General features: G+C 38.1%; 1 protein-coding gene across 1 annotated transcript in view; it reads right to left on the bottom strand.

Moving 5' to 3' along the window:
* The window catches only part of LOC131028546 (MLO-like protein 14), a 96,959-nt gene that overhangs the window by 41,513 nt on the left and 35,271 nt on the right, over positions 1-20,175 (bottom strand). The window contains exons 5-14 of the mRNA XM_057958832.2: positions 15,555-15,615; positions 6,033-6,133; positions 5,808-5,882; positions 5,131-5,216; positions 4,850-4,899; positions 4,523-4,563; positions 4,225-4,395; positions 4,101-4,136; positions 3,818-3,885; positions 3,642-3,702 (exon numbers count right to left, since the gene is read on the bottom strand). Coding sequence (XP_057814815.2) covers positions 3,642-3,702; positions 3,818-3,885; positions 4,101-4,136; positions 4,225-4,395; positions 4,523-4,563; positions 4,850-4,899; positions 5,131-5,216; positions 5,808-5,882; positions 6,033-6,133; positions 15,555-15,615 — 750 coding nt within the window. The remainder of the gene's footprint in view (positions 1-3,641; positions 3,703-3,817; positions 3,886-4,100; positions 4,137-4,224; positions 4,396-4,522; positions 4,564-4,849; positions 4,900-5,130; positions 5,217-5,807; positions 5,883-6,032; positions 6,134-15,554; positions 15,616-20,175) is intronic.

The raw sequence follows: 20,175 nt of genomic DNA, 5'->3' as shown, positions 1-20,175 counted from the left end.
TCATCACCATGTAATAGTACAATGCTACATATCACCCTGTTGTGACATTTTCCCACATCGCCCCATTGCAAATGGGGACCCCCTACGTTTTAGGCCCTCTCAGTCTTTTGGTTTTGGTTTGTTGGGTCTTTTGTAGCAGTCTTGTCAATCTCCTCAATTTGCAAGTCTTTAGGGGTCAATTTGATCAAGTCTACAAATTGTTTGAATAAATTTGGCTAAATCTGGAACCTGTTTTGCCCATTTTAGGGTTTTGCCCTGCAGACTTGGATTTGAGGCCTTTCCTTTAGGGTTTTGGAAAAACTAAGCATTGCATTGGAATCGAGACCCTTTAAGGAACCTACCAGTGAAATTTGAGCGAATTCTGAGCAACTTTCTATTTTTAGAAAGTTCCTATTTTTTAGGGATTTCACTGCCTCCCAGTTTGGTCTAATTTTTCCAAAAAATCAAACTTACCATTTTTAGCAGTTTCTATTTTTAGTAAGTGTCCCTGCGTCCTGTTTTTCCCTAATCCTAACATTTTGAAACACTTTCTATTTTGGGTAAGTCTATTCTTGGCAGGTTCATCTACAAGCAGGGCTCCTAACACTAAAGACTAAGCATTCCTAAACATTCCTAAATCCGGAAAGTCGAAAAAGCAGGCTACTTGATCAAAAAGTGGCTAAGTGTGGACACCCATTCTAGAAGTGGAAAGTGTTAAAAATCTTCTAAGTCCGACAGAGAAATCCACTTCAATTCCAGATATGGCATCCTAATCTGGAAATGTGTGAAAATGGCTAAGTCTGGATTAAAAACCAAGCAAGAATTCCTAAGCCGGAGAAATGCATCCAAATGCAAGGTGGGCGCTAGAATGGGGTGGTGGAGTAATTTTCCTCCACCCCCATTTTTCCTTCACCTAGTGAAATTTCTGCCCAAGTGCAAGTGTGGGCACTAGAAAGGATGTGTGGAGAAATTTTCCTCCACACATAGAATTCCTTCACTAAGTGCTTTTGGCACCCAAAGTTAGGTAGGAGCGCCAAACAGGGGGTATGCAAGAAAATGGTCTAAGGCACGAAATTCCTCCAATGTATCATTTTGGCACCCAGTCAGGGAATGGAGCGCTAGGTGAGGGGTCCCAAAGAAAGTCATCAAATTTAAGATTTCCTTAACTAAGTGCTTTTGGCGCCCACACTTGAGGTTGGGCACCAAACAAGAGGTGTCAAGTCAGCAAAATCATTTTTTCTTGCACGAGGCTAATCCAGCGCCCAAAGCCAATTCAAAGCGCTAGTCAGAGGGGGTGATGGAATTTTGTCTAAGCATTGAAATCCTCCACAACATTGAAATTCCGCCCAAGTGTGCATCAGGGTGCCAAAACAAGGATGTGGAGAAATTTTCCTCCACGCCATAAATTCCTCCACTATATGCATCCAATGCCCAAGGTCAAGAATGGGCGCTAATTCCAGGGGGTCAAGGAAAAGTAAAGAATGGGAAATTTCCTCATGATGAATTCCACGCCCAGGGTTAGAAATCAAATTCGATGGCATGGAAAATTGGAGTCAAGGATAAATTGAGAGAAAATTCCCCCCCGGGGGAAAGTTTGAAAAATCCTCTTTCGGGGCATCAAAATTCATCTGAATTTCAAAAATTCTTCAGAATTGGCTAATTGAGAGAATTTTCTCTCTCCTGGACCCTAGAACTCAAATTTGGAAATAATTCCTAAAAAATAGATGAGGAAATTAATGAAAAAGCTTTCCTAGAACGAGGCAAAAATTCAAAATTTCAAGACAATTCTTCTGGATTAAATGTTCTCTCTATAAATTTTCTCCCCAGGGGTTTCTCGCCAAGTGGCAGCCAAGTCAATGCATGTTGAATTAATGGAGCATCTTTTGCATGCAACCGTCACATTTAAGGCATTATTGCAGATTCCTTTTGCATGCAATCGTTGCATGTGGAGATGATAGAGCATTTATGGCATGATGGGGCGATTTTTGCATGGAGGAATATTCAACGCATGTTGGGCAAATTTAGTGAAGAGTGGCACATTTAATGCATTTTGGATACAAATTGTAATGGGCTGAAATTAATTGTATATGGACATAATGGGCATTTATTGCTAATTCCCACCTTGTTGCACCATGTGTGAGGAATCTTTTAGGAGAAAACCCTAATTAGGGTTTTGCATGAAGCCTATAGCAAGGGAGATTTGTATGAAATTGTTGCGATAAGTTTTCGAGATAATAACAATGAAACATTGTTCTCTGATGGTGTCCACTTAAGTTATTTTTTCAAAACTTGCACGGTTTCACCTTCCTCACTTAGAGTAGAAGTAGAATAGTGCTTTGATTTCAATGGAGAATGTAATGGTGTTTGATGAATTTCCATGGTTCATACTTTTTGCATCTTGTTGATTATAAGTTGCAGTGTAAAGTTAGCCTGAGCCACTAAATTTGTGCTAAGTTCGATTGTGAATAGTCGTTTGGATTGCGCCGTGTTGAGTATTCAAATGTGCTTTTTTCAATGTGAAAATCTTTCAACATCCTCAGAAGATTGCACCGGTTGCTGCGAAGTTGTAGTTAATCTTGGCAAAGCAGAATTTGGTTTATTTGGAATTCGCCCATTAGAGCACCATCCGTTGATATCACTGCCCTTAGGAGTAGATCTAGATCCTTCTAACCTTTCCCCCTTTAATTTCAGTTCATTCCAATTCAATTCGTTCAAAGCAGAAGCATCATAGAATTGCTATATCTGATGATGAAGTTCCAGACACAACAAAGAAGTGAAAGAATGATACAAACGTAGGTCCCCTTGGATTACCAGCATATCACATCAAACCGAATCATGTCCATTGCATAATCGGAACCTTGGAGTCAATTGTTTGAACTTATTGCAATCTTAGCATACAATTGAACTTTGATCAAGAGAGAGTAAAATGACCGTTGGGCAACTTTATTCTGTGTTAGGGGCTGTCATAAAAAACACGTCAACACACCCCACCATAAAGATGTCCCTATTTAAGGTTGTGTATGGTTACAAATCCACATTCCCAATGTACTAGTTAATTCAAGGGGAGAAGATCCTTTAAGCATTAAGACGCATTAAAAGAGATCCAAACATACAAACATATTTGAAGGACAATATTTCCATGAGTTCCAACCAATTGAAACAAAAGAAAACCAATAGAGGGGAAAGTGTAGCTTTGAAGTGGGAAATCTGATGTCTATTCCATAGCATCCATACAAGCAAATGACATTTAAAGATTGAGGGAAAACAAAAGCTCCTACATGGAACTATCCACCATACAAGGTTCTAGCTAAGGTCTGAGAAGTGACATGCATTTTATTATTTATTTCTATTATTTAATATTTTCCACATTTGTTTACTGCAAATAGTATAGGAATGCTGAAACACTTAAACTATGATTTAAACATGGACCAGAACCCCTAAGTGTGCCTGAAAAATACCAAGTCAAACAGGGATATGGAAATGGAGGAGTGCAAGTATCCTAGTTCTCAAAAGCTCGTCACTCAGAAAAATCCCAATTGAGAAATTAGCCTAAGGATGGCTTTTGAAAAGGAATATGAAATGGTAGGAACACCCAAGTAGAAGCAATGAAATTTCTTGACACTTATCTCTTTTGCACACATATAGAGAGTGGGAGGGAATACCTGAGTGACAAGTGCATAAAGTGGTAAGGTACTGTAGCTGCATAGGAACTGTCCAGCAAACCTGTTTAGCCATATTACAGTAAGATATTAAAGTAGAACCAATAAACAAAAGAACCCTATATCTTCCATAAAGAAAAGGATATTACAAAAAATGAGGATTCGGACAGGCTTCATACCCCAATAGTAGACGTATATATACAAGCAGGTGATGATGGAGAAAACAAGAATCATACCCAAACTGCCACTGCAAAATTGCAAACAAACCAAAATATAAGAGTTGAGCTCAAAGATGCATCTGTATAGAATCTTTCAATCAAAACACTATGAGAAAGTTATTGTTGAAGTTGGACACAATGTGTAAATGACAATTATCTTAAAAGTTCAGAATAACCATTGTAAACAGACCAAAAGTGTTAAAATTTTTAAAACAACCTTTAATAAGCAAAACAAAGTACATACCCAAAACCAAAAGAAGGAAGCCAATTCAAATGCATTCTACAAAAGACACACCAAAGAGTGCATTAGTTTGCTTCTAAATACATGACATATATACAATAATAATGTATATTTATTTTTTAAATACCTGAAAAAGAATGAAATGGATCAATGATAGAAGCAACTCTGGCCTGTTGAACCAAAAGAGTTCATCACGAGGCTTCAATTTTGTACCCACAAAAGATTCACTTATTCCTGCATTCTCTAATGCAAGTGTTGCAATTACATGCTGCAGCTTTGCTCCCACAAGAAGGACAAGCTACATGCACACATCCTAAAATTAATACTTCTGGAGAACTAATACTCAAGGAATAACTACAATTTCTAATTTTTGAGCTTCAAAACAGAGAATCAATTGGAGCATCCTCTATTATGAGTCTACATACTGTAATAGGGATAATAGATATCCAGAAGTACAGATTGGACCCTGCATTATCAGAAAACTGGCTGTGAGAATGAATTTCAAATTTTCTGAACCCAGTTATTCAAAAAGAAAATTTGACAATACTGTAAAAATGAATACATAATTTATATCTGTAAAGCTATTGAACGCAACATCACTATCTTTGTGCAAACAATAAATACAAACTCGCTATATTTGTTTAGTCAGTCTGCCAATAAACTATTCTGAAAGTTGGACATTTTTTTTGATGAATAACGATGTAACATACAAAGCACAATATCCAAAACATATTTTAGAACATAAAACTCACCATTCACATTGCATAGCATAAATGCAATAACAAAACCCCAGAGTGGTGCACTGCTCACAAAATTCCACAAGAATTTGATTAATATATATATATAGATCTAGTGACATTATTAAATACATATGTCATAGATCTGACATTAAGAGATGAAAGAGTAGCTCCATGAACTACACAAAATATTCTATGCAAAAACCTTATAAGAAGGATTTATTATTGACTAATTATCTGTTTAGTGCACTACATTTTCATAGCCAACATTTTGCTTAAGAATGTATGCAACCTACCTGATACCAACTATTTCTTTGAACTCATCCTCCATAGAATGGATCATATAACTATGAAAGTCATACTTCAGTGTCAAGTTATGATTCTGCAGCAAAAATTAAATTAATTTATACCAAGAACAAACAGGATATTTAATAAGCATAGTTCAAAACATAAATCCGTTTGACAATAAAAATATTTCCATTAATTCAACCATAATCCATCATGCAGAAAATCAGAATAATTTACTACGAAGAGTTGTACAACAATTTTACAACTTTAAGAAAACCGAAATAATTTATTAAGAAAATACAAGTCAGGGATCTGGCAATTTTTTTGCAAAGTTCTAAAACAATTTTACAATGTATGTAGAGATGACGACTGATTTATACTAATGCTACAGATAAGAAAGGATAGAGTAATTAACTTGGACAAAAGAGACAAGAGAAGCTTCAGATGAGAAGGGAGAGATGCAAGAAGAAGAAATAACAAAAATAAGATTCCTCTTATAATGCTTATGAAAGTTTGCGAGACATTTTGAAGAATTGTATGATGATTTTTCAGAACAGCATGTGTGTACATTTGATCTTTGAGCCTAACCAGCTAAAAATCAAAATCAATCTTACAAATTAAATTCTCAAGGAACTATAACACGTACATATTGAGCAAAGTGGTTGAAGGTTTATTTTGAACTTACTGTTATGAAGCCAAATCTAAGACTTAGGTAATCAGCCCATGTCACTGATTTGCCAAATTGGCGAAAGAAACATGTCTGCATATTTACAGCTGAGACATGTTAGAAACAAAATTATAGCCACTAGGTTGTGGAATGAAAAAAAGAAAAAAGTGGATTTGATCACTAAATTTTAGAAGTAATTTACCATAACTCAAAAATAATTGGATTCAAGATGAATAATCTTACCACCCAAACAAAGAATCTATTCCTGCTCCATGAATTTGAACTTGCAGTGTAAAATTGTACAAATGTTATTTGCCGCTTCATGGTCAATTCCCTGGTGCTCTCTAGAAGAGTTACATTGATGCAACATAAATCTCACCAGTTAAGAAGCAAAACACCATTCCAATGAAATTTATTTGGCTGGAAGCAGCAGCAATCAATCTTGTTATAGAGAACATAAATATGCATAGAAATTAAGTAAATTTTGCTGATATGTTTTTGATATATTAGTTGTGGGTTCAATAGGGCCCCATGACCATTTAGAAGGACGATTACAACAACACTTAAAGCTGTAGAAAAACCAAGACAAGAAAAGAAAAAAAAAGCCTTTCAAGACCCAACTAAAACATAGACAAACTACAAAAAGGGTCTGATGACACCACCTCACTCTACACCAATTACACAGAAGCAAGAGTGTCACTTTTCTCCATCACCAAAACCCCAAGCTCCCAATAGCCCTAGTAATCCCACACTTTGAAGACTGCTGGTTGGTTGAAAAGACTGGAGATCTCATGGCATACATCCCTAAGGATGACCCATAAATTGTCAATGTATAGAGATATGTCTTGGCTAGATACTTGAACTTCTTGTCAAAATATAATAAAGGAAGCCTCACAAGACCCAAGAGCGCTCCAAAAATTAAATGCACCCCTCCATCATAGCCTACTCCCCCTCTAAGTTGTCAACAAAGCAATACATTTCCTCCAAAAGAACAATTTTATGCAAAATCCACCCGTTCCCACATCACAAGATCTACAACTCTAGCTTCCAATTTCTAGGATTAGTCCTCTAAATATTAAGAATTGATGTGCAACACACTAGTATTGTTCAGCCCATCTACTCCCAACACTTGAAAAAAGAAAGGGTAGCAAAATCCTCAATTGCAAATGTACAACTAAGTCTCCTAGCAGATACAACAATGGAGGGAGAGAACCTATCCACCAAATCTTACTTCATTCTGCACTACATTGAGGACTCCATTGATACTTGTTGCATTCATCACAAAGCCCTGAAATCAACCAAAAACACTCCAAACTAGAGTTTTTGGCTTTCCGTACCAGCAACTACCTCAATAAAAAGAGCATTCACACAAAACAAAATCAATGTATTTTGTGTAGCATGCATGCAACACACAGAACATAACCATGCCATAGCAAAATAGAAATTGATAATAATCAACATGTCATGTACCTTTTGCACATGTAAGTTCATTGATGACACTTAACCTATTTTTCACATTTTTTTCCATAGGCTAATGGGGTACTGGAAAAAGGGAAATCAATTAAATAATTTCATAAAAGATGCCATTGTAATTGCTAATCATCTCAACAAGATTGTTTCTGAGCATGTGTTTAGTGAAGGCAATAAACTTGTGAACGATTTAGCAAGCCTTGGTGTTAATATAAATCACATGAAGATATGGGAAGATTTATTTACCGTTCCCACACAAGTGAAGTCACTTCAGAATAATGATTCTTCGGCAAAGACCAGCTTACACATCATGGATAATTATGATCAAAGAAGGGGAAATTCTACAGTTAATTAATGATGAACTCTAGCTATTTCTCTGGTTTTGTGTGGTGCTCTTTGTTCAGACTTGACAATGAAGCTTTTTTGAAAGGCTTGAGGGCTATTGCAAGAAGAAACAACAAAGAAGCTCATAAAATGGGTGGGGATAGAAATAGAGTGGAGCCACCAAATTGCAAAGGGTCTATCATAGGGCCCAGCTTTGGAGAGTTATGGGTAAGGGTGGCCTAACCCCACTCATGGTTGATGCTGATTTGACATTTTCAAATTACTTGAGATGGCCTCGACCTCAGGGCCATCATATCATCGCCCTATGCATCCGTTTCTACAGATGGTACGCCACCGCTGCCTCGCACAAGATTGAGGAGGAGATTTTTGCATTTAATGAGGCTGTTCATGCATGCAAATGTTTAAGTAGAGGCAGGTGATAATGATGCAAGAAGTGACAAGGCAGGTTAAAACTTCATCGACAAATTTTCATACTCACATTCTCATATTTCTTGAGCAGACGGTGCAGGAGGTCTGGAACAATTTCAATGGAACCAAATTTTTCCTTGGTTGCATCCAAACAACAATTAGCTTTCATGGTTGCTATATCAGAAGAATGGATGCGCAATGTTTTCAAGATAGGGGATTTGTGCTTCCTTCAGATGGTGGGTTTATTCCTTGGAAAGGAGTACATGGATTCGGAGTTCAAGTATCGAACCAATGTTGATTTGGCAACAATGTTTTTTGCTTGGGTGTTGGAGGTAGGCACAAAGGAAGACATCAAATGGGTCATGAGAGAATGTGTGAAAGAAGAATGGAAGAATAGGATGGATGTTGATGTGCTTCCTGTACTTGTACCTCAGTGTTGATGTACGTTTTATGACACTTCGAACACAGAATAAAGTATTGAATACTCTATCCTCTCTTGAACAAAATCTTCTCTAGTGTTGAGTGCTAGGATCACTTGAGACGACTCGAAGGTTTATATATGTCAGATCTTGACATGTGGATAGCTTCAATGGTTGATGTGTTTGCTGCTCTTCCAAGGGACTTGCATAGTTGTTCTTTCATGAGACGAAATTCTTGATCACAAGGAATGCTAGTCTTACTAATAATATGCAATGAAGCTTTTTTCCCACCACTGCTAATGATGATCGCTCAATAAAAAAAGCAAAAGGTTAAGGGTTGAGAAATGCTAGACTAACACTAAGAATGCAAGGACGATGGATGATTTCAAGTGAAACTCAACTAAGCTTTGCTTTGACATGCGAAGAACAACTCCACAAAGCTAGTGCAATCTTCTAAGGTAAGCATATGATGTTCAAATCACTACCAAGGACATAGACACCATCAAGACAATGCATATCAATAAAGAAGTAGCAACTGAAGTTAAGCTTGGCTAAATGAGTTCAATTGACTATGCAAGATACTTCACAATCAATGAAATACTAGCAGTGTGAACATAAGAATTTCACCATCAATCATGCACATAGATCTTCCATTCATCTAAATACTTAAGCAAATTTACTATATCTTTTTTTGTTTTTAAGTTTTAAGTTCTCTCTTAAAAGGATGATGAAACAAGAAAATGCTCCAAACACAATAAGTCACCAACACTTCAATGATTTTATTACTTCTGGCAAGAGCAAAGCAACAATTCTTCAAAAAATTTCTAATCGATCCCTTACAAATAAAATGAGTGGAGCTTATATAGTGCTCTCAATACAATGAATGGCAAAGATTGAATCAAAATCAAGGGCCAAGATGATACTACCTAAACCCTAATTAGGGTTTGTTACAACAAAATACCTAATTATTGCAAATTATTAAATATCAACCAATGGGAATATGACATCCATTTGGCACAAACTTCAAGGAAAAATCCTCCAATGTGAAAAAATAGACGCCACATGGGACCATAACAAACTTTCATCTAGAAGTTGTTCCCCTTATCTCTTTCCTTTTATGCAATTTCAATGAATCTAGACATGATGCATTCAATCTCGTTTATTGGAGCATTAGGCATGACTTTCAACTGACTTGGCCAAGGCAGTAACAAAAATCTTTTCCCATTCCAGCCCGAAATTTTGAGTCTTATTGGCAAGTGTCATGAATGACTGTATTTCTTCCAACTGCCTTTCTGAAGGTGGTCCGATGGTCCTGAAGAAAATGTATTTTACTCTCTCTACCAATTGATCAACAACTGTGTGGACTTCTTCCTTCATTTCCTTTCCAAGTATGATTTCAGCCACTGCCAAAATCTTATCATGTATCACACTTGTCGCATTCTCCACTTGAGTGCAACCACTACTAATATCCTCAAACATAATCTTCCCCATTCGAAGCAAGTTATACCACCTATGGAAGTCATATGATTGCCCTTCCTTCAACACTCTAGCGTTCACCAAGGTTTGCTTGGGTGAGCTCATCAATGCTTGTAATCTCAGGATGGTAAAATCTTTGGTGAAAGTGAAAACATCATAAGCGGTCATGAGGACTTGAGTCTTGTCAAGAACACCTGAAACTTTATCAAATATGCTCACTAGTTCTTCCACGAATGCATTTTCTTTGTTGAAGGAAATATCTATCCAAATCTTCAACAAATGAGATGAGGTCCTCATTTCTTCTAAATTATCAATTGAATCCAAAGGGAGCAATGATGGAGACATGCTTGAAGGATCAATTTGCCTTATCGATTCTCTAAGTCGTTGTAGATAGTTCTGCAAGGCATTCATCACCCTCTCAAGCTTCTCGTTTTTCTTTACCTCAATCTTCAACATATCTTGAACTATCTTTACTGTCTCATTCAAATCTTCCATTGCCTATTCAATGGTGGGAGGACCTAAGTCCATTGTTTCCAATGGATACTCATCTATGGTGATCTCATCTTCTGGCTTGTCTACTCTTGGAGTGGCAATTTGTATAACTCAAGATCCCGTATTATACTTTGTAATCTTGGATAGCTTGGTGGCTTTCTTCTTTTCAACTGTCTCTCCAGCTCTATTCAGGAAGTTGTCCAAATAATCTATAGGCTCCTCTTCTACCACTATTACTTCCTTTGCTATTCTCTCCCTAAGCCATGCCAGGATAGTTGATCATTCCTTCTCCATTAGCACCTCCTTGAGTTGTTGATCTACTCAGGGTGGAGAAGTTGCCTCATCATCATCTTTCTCTATTTCCAAATATTCATCTTCGGTTGCCTTATTGGTACCTTGCTCTTGTACTGTTGGATTGTCCTATACTTGGAGTTGCTTTCCTTTGTCAATTTTCTCACATCTATTATCTTGAATTGTCGACTCTGTGGAATCATTCACACCTCTCTCTATGCTTCCCTTGTGTGGCTCACTTTCTTTGGCAGCTATCTAGTTCATTTCAACTTCGTGTATAGATGAGGTACTATTGGAAGGACGACTTGAACTTGATTTATGTCTTTTTTGTTTTGATCCTTCCTTATGGCTTCCTTTTCTCTTGGAACCTTGGGAGTGAGTTGATTGGGTGGCACTTTCACTCACGCTCATGCTTTTTGTTTCTTCATAGGATGAGTCCCGATCTCCCATCAAATCAAATGTCAACTATGTGTTTCGTCTCTTCAACTTATGAGTTTGAGTGTCTACCCATTGTCGTGTGTAGGCCATGACAGGTTTCATTAAGTCTCCCAAATCAGTGATCTCAATATCAATCCAATTGACTTCGATCTCTTTGTCTTTCTCTTGTTCGTAACTGCGCAGGAGGTGCTTTCCATCATCCTGTGCTTGATCTGGGATGTTGAAGACACATCCTGACGATGTTGATTGGCAGCCTAGAAATATCTTCTTCCTTATATCAAAATCATCCTACGCATTCATCCAATAATCTTCTATGCGGCCTATGCTCGTGCCTTTTACCATTGACCCTCCTCATGTTGCCATAAGGATCAAAGTCATCTCTAGAAGAATACGCAATGAGGGGATAGGATCTCAACTCTTCCTCCAACTTTTCAGCTACTTGTAGAGATGGACACACTTCTATTGATTGTCCAAGTGAGATGGGAAAAGCAATCCATGTCTTTTGTCTATTCTTCTGAACCTTGTGATAGGTGACCAATTGTCTCACTAGCTCTAGTAGTATCATTTTGTCGGTAGGGTAGCATGTATGGCGGACAAGAACATCCCTGAACTCTTATATGGGTGAACTTGGGGAATTGGATATACGAAGCATCGTACTTCTTTACTAACTCCTTCATCTGCAAGGATAATCTTTGATGGATGTCGCCTTGTAGTGTTCTTGTCAAGTGCATGGTAAAAGCATCGTTCACCCTCTTGAAATGTGCCTTGCTACGATAATGTAGCTGTGTGCAAGATTCACATGCCCTCATCTCTCCACCTCCACTTCCAACTGGGCCTCTATACATCAAACCCGTATATTCATAGGCTCTAGCAAGTGAATATATGATGTATGAACTCATGTAGAATGTTTTAGTACACTCAAGTCTTTTCAACTACAAATCAAGGTTATTAATTATGATTCTTGCCCAATTGATCTTATCTCCACCGGATGACACTACTCCCATGAAGCAAAACATCCAATTCTCAAACTGAGAAGCTTGACAACTTCCCACAACTCGATTGAGCAAGGTGATCAAATCACTAAACTCTTCCTTGAAATCAATTATGTGAAGCTTGTTGGGTATCTTGGATATGTCGGCCCTATCTTTCAACATCCAATACTTGTTGATTATGCCTAAGCATTTGTCGAGATCATCATCAAAGATCGCTCGTGTTCCTTCTTTGTTCTTGTAGACCATGCCTTTATGATCAGGTATGTGGAAGGCCTCACTGATGGCTGTCTCGGATAGGTAGGTAAGTACCTTGCCATTAGGTGCCACTATCGTTCTTGCACTGGCATCATAGTGTCTAACACACTCAACTATCAACTCATTACATTGGATGGCCAAAAGGAAGCCTATCACTTACACAATCCCGCTCTCGATCATCTTCTTCGAAACTTCATAAGGCTTGCTTGTATAGAGGGGACCCCGAAACTTCTTCATGTAGATCCGGCCTAAGTTGGTGTCTCTAACATTACTCCACAATGATGTAATCTTTCACTCAAGCATCACTCCCTACGAGTCCTCCTTGATGAGGGTTTGCCTTGGAATCACTCCTACCTTCGGGGCTGCCATGCTCTACCTGCAAGAATTACCTAAGTTAGGGTTTTAATATGATATTAATGCTTACAAGGCTGAAAGTCCTCTGCTAGGTTAGCAATTTCTCTCCAAAGCTGATAATTCACTTAAAATCTGCACAAATTGCTAAACCCTATGCTTCAATCCTAAAACCCTAGTCTGTAGCTACATCAGCATCAAATCCAAGTCTGATTCCTGATGAAAATGACCAAAAGCAATCAATTCAGACCAGATAATGGATGTTTACAGTGCTGGTTATCTCAGATCTACCCTTAATTTGGCAAAATTCCCCTTATATTCTGCAAATGTATTAAATGTCTGCTTGTTGAATTAATTTTGTTTATATTGATCTTCAATATCACTCTGTTTTGAAGAGTTATCACTTGATGCTTGATGATGGCCGAATTCACTGCTTTGTTGAATGAGAATCGCCAAGCTTTGACAATGTAAGATCACTGATCCTTTGTGAAGGATATCGCTGCTTGATGCTTGATGATAGCAAAATCCACCGCTTGATGCTGATGGAGATCGCTATATTTTGCTTGCCTGAATGGGAACAAAGTTTGCTGTATTTTGTTTGTTCAAAATCACTGTTCTTGCTGAAGATGAAGATCGCTGCTTTGTTGAAGACACAAATTTACTGAGCTTTGATAATGGAAAATCGCTGGTCATTAATGAAGAAACAAGTTCTCTTTCTTGTGAAGAAGCAAGTCCGCTGTTGTTGATAGCTGATTGACAAATTCGCTGAGTTCTAATAGTAAATTTACTGCCTCCTTGGAAGGTTTCCGCTGATGAAAGAGTGGAATCGTTTTGCAAATGATGGTTGATCAAATGCAATGATCAGCCCATCATTCATATTCGTTTGAAGGGATGCAACTCTTGATTGATCAGGCCAACTTAATTCATCTTTATTTAATTTTTAGCAATTTTATTTCCCAATGTGTAAAGCCGACTTGCCTTATGCTTTTAAATTTTTTGAATAAAACATCTATCATCAAGTAGGCCCCTCTCCTCACATTTAGCGCTAAGCTCATATTTTCCTTTGTCATGGATTTGGAGAGGCATTGGCAGCATCTATAAGGTGGGCGGACTTTTTGACCTCCACTGGAAGTCATCAAGAAGGTAGTGAATTTAGACCCCAGCTAGAAGTAGGCAAAGTGATCAGACTTTTGGGATACCACTGGCAGTAGTCATAAGATGATCGTAGATTTGGAGGTCCACTGACAGTAAGCAAAAGATGTCATGGTTTTTAGGTGCTACTGCAGTGGTCGTGGATTTTGAGGTCCACCAACAGTAAGCATAAGATGTTGCGATTTTAACCTCCAACTCGAAGTAACTTCTTCCTCCCTTGACCCTTTACATCTTTTCATCAATTTGATTACTTCTTGTGCTTGAACATTGAAATCACCTTCATCTCTTAGCCGCATAAAACATCTCCATGTCCTTGGGCGGGGTTTTGAGTGCTAACTGGAAGTGGCAAAGGCTGGTCATGGTTTTGACCATCAACTCGAAGTCACCATCAAGCAGGTCGTGGTTTTTGGGTGCAAGTGGAAGTGACCTCAGGCAGATCGTGGATTTTGAGGGTCACTTGAAGTGACTCCAAAGCATGAATGTAACTTGCTCATTTAGCACATCAAAGTGTTTCCACTCATTCTTAACAAACTACACCAACCTAAAACAGCATTATCCTTCAAAACCTTAAGGATTCACCTCAATCAGCATTCAACTCGCCAAGAATAAGGACCTATTCATCCTAATCGGTCTTTTGACAGTCAACTGGAACTGCTTGTAAGCTGGTCGAACTTTTGGAGGGTCACTGGAAGTGACTTGAAGAGGCTGGTCAGGGATTTGGGGTGTCAGTGGAAGTGGTGATGAAGCAAGGCGTGGATTCGGGGGGGAGTCACTAGAACTGGTGATGAAGCAAGGCGTGGATTTGGGAGGTCACTGGAAGTGACTTGATTTATCCCATTTTGCTGCCTCTATCACTTACTCCATCCATTTCAAGGGCTTCTTACTTCATCTTGCAGAAGCAAACTCATCATTAACAAGGTTTATTCATCATTGTTTATGCCCTGACTACTCTCTCGTCAAGCATTCCACTTTGTCCAACAATTCTCCACACTTAGACTCAACATTTTGATCTCTGATCCTGAAGGCATATGATGATGATGATCAAATGAAACGATCATCACAGATCATTCATTTCCAAGGCTTTGAGAGCTAACTAACTCCACTCCATTCAAACTAAAGGATCAGGCTGCTACCAAACTACCTAACCTAAGACCTAGGACTGCAAGCGAAAGAGGGAGTCCCCATTTATGATGGGGTGATGTGTGAAATTGTCACAACGCTTCGCAAATTATATTCACTTCCTATGAATTCAAAATTTTGGAAAAGCATTGTTTCTAGAATAAGAATTTTATATTTTTAAATGAAAATAAATATTCTGAAAACATACAAATTTAAAAACAACACGTTCTTGAGCTTCTGGTTTTGATTGTGTGTTCTTTTTTCTCATCAACGTTTTGAATCATACTCTATGATTAATCATCAGGAAGGAATGGTGAATCATAGAATATGATTCGAAACATTGATGAGAAAAAAGAACACAATCAAAACCAAAAGCTCAAATCACATCAACATGGAATGTGGAAACCTAATGTCTATTATTGATACAACACATTCTTCCTCATCATTCTAAAGGTAAGCTGACAAAAGCATGTAAAATGAAAGTTTTATTAATTAAAATTATATAGAATACTTAGCAAACTTAAATAAGTAAATTCCAATTAAATGCCTAAAATTACCTGTCAAACTATTGTACGTTTCAAAATGGGCTTCATTTTCCCATTGCCTCCATGTATAGATCTGCAATTAAGCATTCCTTGATCTATTAATCTAGATTTTAGTATCTAAGAATCTCCACTAGGAAATGAAGGAAAAAAAACAATTGCTGCAATTTATTTACTTGAAGCATGCTCACGAATCTGATTCTGATGGCAAGATTTGTATTAATCATTAGAAACCTTGTATTTGAGAATACTCAGATGTTGAAGACTAAAATTCAAGATAGATGTAGCATTAGACTCTTTAAATATACATGATAAATTTTCTATTCCATACAATTTATAGAAAGATACAATCTTCTATTGATGAAATTGCAAGCTAAAGTATACTAGCACTTGATTAGGCACATTAATTTTAGATATTAGAGAGTTAGATATGATTATGCTAGCACAGCATAGGTTCTCAATTATTTAAACCTGGAATAAACTATCAATGTGTCATTTGCAACACATGATATAATATAATTCAATAAATTGTAAAAGAAGTATAAAAAACCAGATTGTAGAGGATGGCGTGCATAATATTAATATACCTTCATAGTCTATACAATAATCAGGAACATGCTTATAGAAGAAAGGATTTATTGATATTAAGAGTATGCCTCAGCACAAGACATGCACAATAATTATTTATCTAGAGTTGTGAGGATGCCAAATGTTGTTGGAACTACAAGATGAGTGAGCAGGATTGTGAAGAACCTTAATGAAACTTCGCAAGCCAAATGATTTTCCAGTGAAGGATAGAAAAGAAGAAACTTCTCAAATTTAACCATTAAATGAAATTTCAAATTACTTTGGAGCATAGACTCTAGAGAGATTGTATGGACACCTTGAAATAGAAAAATATGAGGCCTAATTGATAAGTAAATCTGTTAGAGCTACTTTTGGAAAAACCCGTTTCATTATAAATAAGGCTAAATTCATTGTCTGTTAATACACAGACCATTATGAAAAATACATTGAAAGATCCCTGATGGATCCCCTTGCTGATCTGTTGTAGTTTTTAAATTAATAATCTATATTTTCCTGTGTTTCCTTTAATGGTTTTAGAGAATAGATAGAAGTTGCAGAAGGTTTGTTTATTTTTGTGTTTTTTATAGTTTTTCAGCAAGTAATAATTGAAGAACAAGTACATGAAAAGAGTACTGGAAATAAACGTTCATACACAGCCAAATCAGAATCGTACCAAGCAGATTTCTGATTATTTAAATCAAATAATTATCCAGATAGTGATTCCAAACAATTCCAAGAAGATTACAATAACAATGATTCCAACTTGGATAAAGAGTGAATACTACAATCAAGAATGAAGCTGCTGCAAATGTCCAACGCTCTTACATAGCTCCACGTGGGAAGAGAAATGGCTGCAAGGTACAGCCGTACGGCTGTTAGGTGATGCCAAGTTGGAAACCCCAACCTCCACGCTGAACCCTAACTCTGTCCACTGAATCCTCCAGAAAGATGTCGTACCAACTCCAAGGCACTGAAACTGAATGCTAGAACCAATAACCACTGTGCTGGGGGCTACGTCCTAGACAGGCAAGACCCTGGGGTTTTCGTCCCAGATGCTGAATCGCTCTCCATAGCAAATTCTCCAAATCAAAGATGAAAATGTGTAAAAGATACCAAGAATTAGGTCTCAACTTCCTTATAACACCTTCCCACTTAGCTCGAACCCTAAAAGTGACTCAATGTGGCGTTTAGGGTTAAAATGTTATATTTCTCATTTTAAGTTGCCAATTGCATTAAAAAACAACCCTTTTTCAAATATAAAGAAATTCGTTCACCGAAAGGATCTGAGTCAAAAGAGAAATATTTAGAAAAGTCCAAGACCTTTCCAACGAGCTATTACACCAAGGGATACGCATCCAGATGAGGCCAAAAACCCCTTATTATACCAAAATGGCTATAAACATAGCCTTATTTAAATAATAAACGCTAACTTAGGAAATATTAAAAATATAACCCAAATAGCTGCAAAATGCTCAAATGACACCACAAACCAGAAAGTCAACCTGCCACCTGTCTGTGACTGAAGTCGGAAATCAAGGATCCACTGACAATCTCATCCCTAAAATCTAGGGATGCTCCTAGAAACTAGGAAACAAACCCAAATCCTCTGAAACTGAACCCAAGGAATAATCTCAAGGAGACCCAACCCTGGGTATGGTCATAACCTCCTAAATAGTAGGGATATCCTCCATAAACGTGGTAACTGCCTCCTAAAAATAAGGAACTGCTCCAAACTGATCAACTACTGCCAGAACACCAAGTCCCAAACACTGTATAACCACACTGAGTCTCTATCCATCACTGTCAGCCTACAAGACCCCATAATAAGTTGACTCACATGTCTCTGCTAGACAGAGCTAAAGAGGGGACATGACATACATTGAAATAAAATGTATAGGAAACATTCACACATAATAATAACAGCAATAAATGCAAGGAGACACATTAAGTTGGAAAGCAAAGCAAGGCAAGATTTATCGTTCATTTTAGCATGTTAGTAGGGTACTAGTAAAGGTTTGTGAGATTTTAACAAGATCAAGGGCACAATGAAAAACATAAAGAGAGACAATAAAATGACAAGAACAAACTGTATTCTCATCAATATACAAATGATCAACTGGATTAACCAATACAATGAATATGAGCCTGCTTATATAGGCAAGGCCATATGGATATACGAGCACACAATCATGACATGTGGCTCAATGAGAAACAAGGGTAGGTAAGATATACTAGGGGTAGGTAGGAGAAATAATATAATATTCCACAAGAGGTGGATGACCCACCTAATGTGGAGTGTAACAGCAAAATAAGACCACAAATGGTGGAATTTCTCCTACAAGCTATATCCCTATGTGCACACTTCCCTAAGTGTCTCATATCCAAACTACGAAGAGGTGCATTATCCTAAGTTAACTTAAGTAAAATGTAATAATATCCATGATGAATATTTATTTACACCAACACCCCCCCTTAAGTGCAACTTAGGGGAATGAAGACTCAAGTCAACAATGCAAGATGGGTCCCGGCTACTAGGCCATGATAGGTACCCGTGTACAAAATGCAAATGCAAGCAAAACTATGCAATGCAATCTCTCACAAACGGAGAAAGGGAGAAAACCCAATGGGAAAAAACTCCCCCCCCCCCAAAAAAGAGAGATGAATGTACAAAAGACTCTCAAAGAAGGAGGACAAAACCTCAAAGAGGAAAAAGTCCCCCCCATAAGAGAGGAAGGAGAAGTCAGCTGACCCCCCCTAATGAGACATTCCGCACCCCCAAGAGAGCTCGCAACTGCAGGAAGTTACTTTCGGTGAAAGGTTTGGTAAAGATGTCTACAACCTGCTCCGTTGTAGGACAATACTGCAAATCAATGACCTGCTCCTGAATCAGCTCTCGGATATAGTGCATATGAATCTCAATGTGTTTGGTCCGTTGATGTTGGATTGGGTTCTTCGAGATTGCAATAGCACTCTGATTGTCACAATGTAGAACTGTCGGTCGTGGAATGGTGAACCCAAACTTTGTGAGAATCTAGTGAAGCCAAATGGTCTCAGTCGCTGCATTACCAACTCCTCGATACTCAACCTCAGTCGAAGAGAGAGCAATAGCATGTTGCTTCTTGCTCTGCCAACAAATGGAGCCCGAACCAAGGTGAAAGCTATAACCTGAAGTAGACTTATGATCATCAAGATCGCCAGCCCAATCGGAGTCTATGTAACCAACCAAGCAAAGTCCTGTACCTGTTGCATAGTGAATCCCATAATGATGTGTACCCTGGATGTAATGAAGGATGCGTTTGGCAGCTTTCCAATGAAGCTCATGTGGTTCCTGCATGAAGTGGGAAACCATGCCAATTGCAAATGAAATATGAGGGCGTGTGTGAGTCAAGTAGATGAGACTACCCACAAGTTGACGATACAATGTGGCCTCAACTGGTGGAGAAGAACATCGAGCCTCAAACTTGACTCTTGAAAGAAAGGGAGTTGGTGCAGGCTTACAATCAGCCATATGAAAGCGTGCAAGTAGATCAAGAGCATACTTGGGCTGCGATAGTGTAATCCCAGAAGGTGACTGTGAAATCTCTATCCGAGAAAGTAGTGCAGAAGGCCCAAGTCAGTCATAGCAAATATGTCATGCAAAGCACATTTGACCCTGCTAATGATGGATGCGGTGCTCCCTATAATGATCAAATCATCAACATAGAGCACAAGTATCAAGTGAGAGTCATCCTGTCACAAAATGTAGACATTCGGATCGGAATGACACCTGGTGAACCCTGTTGAGAGAAGAAAGGAATCCATCTTGGCGTACCAAGCCCTGGGGGCCTGCTTAAGGCCATAGAGTTCTTAGTCTACAAACCAAGGAAAAATCCTAGATGAAACCCTATGGCTGCTCCATATAAATCTCCTCATCAAGATCCCCATGAAGAAAAGCACTCTTCACATCCATCTGATGTACAACCCAACCATGAGTTGCGGCAATAGCAAGTGTCAAGCGAATGGAGTTCATCTTGGCTACGGGCGCAAAGGTCTCAGTATAGTCAATACCTAGAACTTGAGAGAAACCTTT

Source organism: Cryptomeria japonica, chromosome 8, assembly GCF_030272615.1.
Source record: "Cryptomeria japonica chromosome 8, Sugi_1.0, whole genome shotgun sequence".
NCBI classification, from domain to species: domain Eukaryota; kingdom Viridiplantae; phylum Streptophyta; class Pinopsida; order Cupressales; family Cupressaceae; genus Cryptomeria; species Cryptomeria japonica.
Note: the sequence above shows the minus strand (reverse complement) of the source record. Positions and strands in the feature narration are given on the sequence as shown.